The 6,187-nt window shown below is 41.1% G+C and overlaps 1 protein-coding gene across 1 annotated transcript; it reads left to right on the top strand.

Moving 5' to 3' along the window:
• The first annotated feature begins 455 nt into the window (after positions 1 to 455).
• EVX1 (even-skipped homeobox 1) lies at positions 456 to 5,888 on the top strand. The gene is made up of 3 exons (XM_082259647.1): positions 456 to 939; positions 3,328 to 3,569; positions 5,080 to 5,888. Exons 1-3 carry the CDS (start codon positions 555 to 557, stop codon positions 5,602 to 5,604), a joined length of 1,152 nt encoding a protein of 383 aa, XP_082115773.1. The 5' UTR covers positions 456 to 554; the 3' UTR covers positions 5,605 to 5,888.
• Positions 5,889 to 6,187: the final 299 nt, after the last annotated feature.

A 6,187-nucleotide genomic window follows, 5' to 3' on the forward strand; every position in this document is an offset into this window, starting at 1 on the left:
TATATATATATATATATATATATATATATATATATATATCTAAATAAGAAAAAAAATGGAAATGATGGATCCTCTGATGAATTATGCAACAAAGGAAGAAATAACTAAAAGCATACTTAATTATCGGGTGATAGAAATAGTAAGAGCTATATGGTGGTGCTGAGAGTTCCCTCTGGAACACTAATACAATGCACGATACTCTTGTCCTTGTTTGTTTCCAGATGTATATCTTTGTTCACACTTTCTGCATCATCCTTGTTCATCTGGTGCATCAGTACCATAAACCATTAGCTCCGGCTTTCCTTTCATCTTGAAGGTGGCGGACGTTGCTATTTATCCAGCAGCAATCAATGAGTGGCGTCAGCAGTGGTACTGTAATGACGATTGCACCATTAAGGATGACAGCTTAGAAAGAAGAGGGCAATGGTGATCCCTCCCAGAGCCAGTACAGCACAGAAGAGTGCAGGCAGCACAGGGTCAGCTCCATCTCTCTATTGCTCATCTGCCTGTCTCTGCTGCCAGCACTAGTCCTCCCTGGCTGACTCAGAGACACAATGGAAGCCAGAAAGGAGATGGTCATGTTCCTGGAGGGAGGTCAACTTGGCACTCTAGTTGGCAAGAGAATGTCTAATTTGTCGGACACAGTAGGAAGCCCCATTCAGGAGCCGCAGGAGAAAATGCTTCCTAGAAGTTGCCTGAGCCCTAGATCTGGCCCATTGGCATCCAGAGAGAGAGCAGAGGAGGAGGTGGAAGTTGTATCGGGGATAGGAGCGGGCAGCAGATCGCCAGCGCTGCGCCTCTCCTCTCCCCATCCCGATTCCTTATCTGGCAAAGGACATCACAGCAGTTCCGACACCGAATCGGATTTCTACGAGGAGATCGAAGTCAGCTGTACCCCGGACTGCACGACGGCCAGCAGCGACTACCAGCACAGCAAAGGTGCGGGGTCACAGCCACCATTCCTACTACTATCTATCTATCTATCTATCTATCTATCTATCTATCTATCTATCTATCTATCTATCTATCTATCTATCTATCTATCTATCTATCTATCTATCTATCTATCTATCTACCATACTTATTTCCACAATATCATCTATCTATCTAAACTCTATCTGTCTATCTATCTACCCATTTATCTATTTATCATCTATCCATTTCTTAATGTATTCAGATATTGCTTATGTTTATCTATCTATCTATCTATCTATCTATCTATCTATCTATCTATCTATCTATCTATCTATCTATCTATCTATCTATCTATCTATCTATCTCTATCCTGTACCAATCACCTATCCATTACTCAATGTATGTAATCATTATCATTATTCATGTTTATACATACTGTCTATGTATGTATGTATGTATGTATGTATGTATGTATGTATGTATGTATGTATGTATCTATCTATCTATCTATCTATCTATCTATCTATCTATCTATCTATCTATCTATCTATCTATCTCTATCCTGTACCAATCACCTATCCATTACTCAATGTATGTAATCATTATCATTATTCATGTTTATACATACTGTCTATGTATGTATGTATGTATGTATGTATGTATGTATGTATGTATCTATCTATCTATCTATCTATCTATCTATCATCTATCCATTCCTCAATTTATTTCAACATTGTTCATGTTTATAAATACTGTCTATCTATCTATATATCTCTCTATCTGTTCGTTCCTTCATTTACTCACATGGAATAAATATAAGCTGAATATAATATATAGGCAATAACTATATATATATATATATATATATATATATATATATATATATATATATATATATATATATATATATATATATATATATATATATATATATATATATATATATATATATATTTTTTTTTTTTTTCTATTAATTTGGTTATTGCTTACTTATTAGCTTTTATTGTACACAACTTAGAGCAACATTTTGTGTCTGTGCAACAAACAAAAATGTTTTCTTTATTTTCTGTACTGGTTGTGAGCTTGAATCTTGATAAGATTTTTTACATTTTTAGCAAATGCTTCATATAATGAGAGTTTAGCTGTGTGTAGCTAGGCATGATATTCTATATAGCAAGTGAAAATATACAGAGATTTTGAGGTTGATTATACATGTGCAGGGCCATCCTTTCTGCACACCATCACCAAATGCATTATATTTGTTTCTGAATATTAGAATAAATGTCTGCTAGGAAGATATTAGGTATCTAATATAACACATAAGCCTATGGCCAAGGCCTGGAAGCATGCTGGTCTCTGTAGGTTGTTTGACACCTTTGCCTGTGTCAGAGATCAAAGGTTGGGATGAGGAAGCTTGTCTGGGCTGTTGTGTATAGGTAACCATAAAGACAATGCCATGGGGTTTGGAGTCTCCTGCCTGCCTAGGTAGTGCTTTGCATGCCCCTCCTCACAGACCCCTAGCAGACCCTGACTTTCACAAGTAGCTGGCGCCAGTTAACAAATTGTCTCTGGGATGTTAAAGGAGGCTCAGGTGTCCGACACAAAAAGCCCAGGCTGCATTTGAAAGGACATCATTCGGATGACCCTCCCATAGCCCAGACATGACTTTGAGGAGCTCAGGTAGACTTCACACCTTGCTAACTCCGACTCATCAATAAGCAACTTACAAATGTCCTTTGTCTAGACCAACAACCATTCTGAAGGCATTTTTAATTCTGATGGCCATCTTTACCTTCTGGGGAACACATAGCTGTGCAGTGTCCATCTGTTTTATATCTACAGGCTGCTCCAGCATAATGGACATGTATCTTCATTACAAGACATCTATTCGGGTTGTCGTTATCCATAATTTATTGGGCAGCAGATAGATTGCTGAATTGCATGGCCGCCTGGACAGATTGGTGTGAAATTGGTACATGCACGCTAATTTAGGGGTTACGACCGATGATGGCTCTTATAGTTCCACATAGACCTGTCATTGCTGCTTGGGGGACCATCTCCCGACCACCATCCATCCCTTCCAGTGCCAGGTGACCCGGGGGTCTATGAAAAATATGATGTGCGTTCTGCCAGCCCCCTAGGATGGTGACCTGGGTATTATTAATTTCATGAATATATTTTAACGTGCATTTTACAGATTTGTTTTGTAGATTTGTGCAGTTTAGTTCTACTAGCACATTTTTTAAAAATAGATACCTCTAATAATAATGTCTAATTCTAGTTTTTTGTAATTTTGATTTGACTGATAGCTTTTGGTGCTCATGAAGGGTAAAGAGGAGCTGCTAGTAAAAGTGGCACCATGGCTTGGGCAGGTCATGAATGGAGTTAATGACTTGTAATCCTTTTGTGCAGGTCAGTGCTCGGACAGCATGGGGGGCAGCCCTGTTCAGCATGGCAGCGATCTATCCAAAGGAAGCGGCGGGTCTCAGAGCTCCCTGTCCTGTTCTGGGGACCAGATGAGGAGATACAGGACAGCCTTCACCAGGGAGCAGATAGCACGTCTGGAAAAGGAGTTCTACCGGGAGAACTACGTGTCAAGGCCCAGGAGGTGTGAACTGGCCGCAGCCTTGAACCTGCCCGAGACCACCATAAAGGTATTCATCTAGCCTGGGGATCTTGGTCCATGTCATTTACCATGCCAGGGACCACTTTCAAAGTATTATCCCAGACTAAGGGTCTTTGTCCATGCATTTTAACCTGCCAGAGACCCCTCTCAAAGTATAATTCCAGACTGAGGGTCTTTGTCCATGCATTTTAACCTGCCAGAGACCAATCTCAAAGTATAATTCCAGACTGAGGGTCTTTGTCCATGCATTTTAACCTGCCAGAGACCCCTCTTAAAGTATTATTCCAGACTGAGGGTCTTAGTCCATGTGTTTTAACAGAACAGAGACCATTCTTCAAGTATGAGGTCACTATAAGGTTTGGGTCCACAGGTTTTTCCTACCAGACATCACTGTATTATCCCAGCCTGGGGGTTTTGGTCCACAAGGTTTAACCCGCCAGAGACCACTCTCAAGGTATTATTGCAACCTGAGGGGTTTGGTCTACAAAGTATATCCTGACAAAAAAATCACCATTAAGGTATTATTCTAGTCTGGAGGTGTTTGTCCACATATTTAACCTGCCAGGGACCACTATGAAGGTTTTGGCCCACAGATCTTAGCCTATCAGGAATCACTATCAAGGTAATCTTCCAGCCTAGGAGTCTTGGCCCATGTATTTCAACCTGCCAGAGACCACTCTTAAGGTATTATTCCAGCCTGGGGGTCTTGGTCCACATATTTTACCCTGCTTGAAACCACCATCAAGGTGTTATCCAGCATGGGGGTCTTGGCCCCAAAAAATAACCTGCCAGAAATCACTATCAAATCACTATGAAGGTATTATTCCACTCTTGTATTCTTCATTTGAGGTAGATTTTTTTTTTGTGTGAAGATATGAAAGATATATTGGCTTTTAATGTTTGTTAGATTAATGTGGAACTAAACATTTGTTAGATTAAAGTGGAGCTAAACAGCATCTGGGGACAACAAACTACCGCAGCTATCCCCAAAAATCACGCTAGGTCTTATTTTTGGGGTAGGGCTTATTTACGGGGAAACAGGGTAAAAACGCTATTTAATTCATCATTATTATTTTAAACAAACTCACCCATCCATGTCTTCATGTTTTCTTTCGCTGAAAAATAAATTTGAAAAACACCTTCCAGCATTTCTGACCTTAGCCATCTTGAGTAAGGGCAGATGATTCATGAAGCATTTACTTCCTGGGATCCATCTACCTGTAGCTCAGGCTTGCAGGCAGGAGGATGTGCTTTGTTTAGAAAACCTTTCCTCCCTTCCTGAACATATCCATGGGATATATGACATAATTTACCTAGGCCTGGAAACCAGACAGTAAGTCAAGAAATGGCTTACCTATATTTAGAAATCAACCAAGGGAGTTTACTCCCACTGTAAAACAAGTAAATATGATATACATTCCTATTTACTAATACCAGCAGCATAAGGATTAAAAATAGTCACTGTTGATTGAGAGAGTGAAGTTCCAATTTAATATGTTCTTTCACAATAATTATGTTTTTTTTTTTTTTTTTCACAGGTTTGGTTCCAGAACAGAAGGATGAAGGACAAGCGACAACGGTTGGCAATGACCTGGCCTCACCCAGCAGACCCAGCCTTCTACACTTACATGATGAGCCACGCAGCTGCCACTGGCAATCTACCTTACCCTTTCCCATCTCACCTACCTCTTCCTTACTACTCTCACATGGGTCTTGGCACTACTTCAGCTTCACCTGCCAATCCTTTCAGCTCACCACTGAGACCACTGGATACCTTCAGAGTCCTCTCTCACCCCTACCCTAGACCAGAACTCCTATGTGCATTTCGACACCCATCAATCTATGCCACACCTGCTCATGGACTTGGTACTGGGGGCAACCCTTGCTCCTGTTTGGCATGTCACTCCAGCTCTTCCAATGGACTAGCACAAAGGCCTGCAGGCTCTGACTTTACCTGCTCCTCCTCTACAAGATCAGACTCCTTTCTGACTTTCACCCCTTCAGTCCTGAGCAAATCATCTGTTCCTCTAGACCAGAGAGAGGAGGTACCACTGACCAGATAAGATGTACCTACCCTCTCCCCCTGACTGAGCTACCTAGCTTGCCAATGTCTTTTTTGGGCACCCTGTCAAGAGGTGGCATTCCAGAACCTTTCAGGTTGTCACACACTTTCTCCTCCAGATCAATGACTTAACTATAAAATTAGCTCATTATCTTCAAGAAGACAAAGGACTACTTTTAAAGAGTGGATATTTTATAGGCATTGCCACACTTTTGTTTATTCTGTGTCAGTAACAAAATGGCAGACATGTGTAGATTTTAGGATTACCATGCTGGGATACTTGAATATTAAAGGGATTGTAAAGGCAGGAAGGTTTTTTTTAATCTTCATGCACTCTATGCATGAAGATAAGCCTTCTGTGTGTAGCAGCCGCCCCAGCACCCCCTAATACTTACCTGAGCCCCATCTCTGTCCATGGATGTCTACAAGTCCCTCAGCCATCCAGGACTCTCCCTCCTGATTAGCTGAGACACAGTCTTGGTGCCATTGGCTCCCTTGGCTGTCAATCAAAGTCAGTTAGCCAATCAGGAGAGAGAGGGGGTGGGACTGAATGGCAGCTCCTTGTCTGAATGGACAGACAGAGC

Source organism: Pelophylax lessonae (assembly GCF_965119305.1).
Source record: "Pelophylax lessonae genome assembly, chromosome: 5".
Classification (NCBI taxonomy): domain Eukaryota; kingdom Metazoa; phylum Chordata; class Amphibia; order Anura; family Ranidae; genus Pelophylax; species Pelophylax lessonae.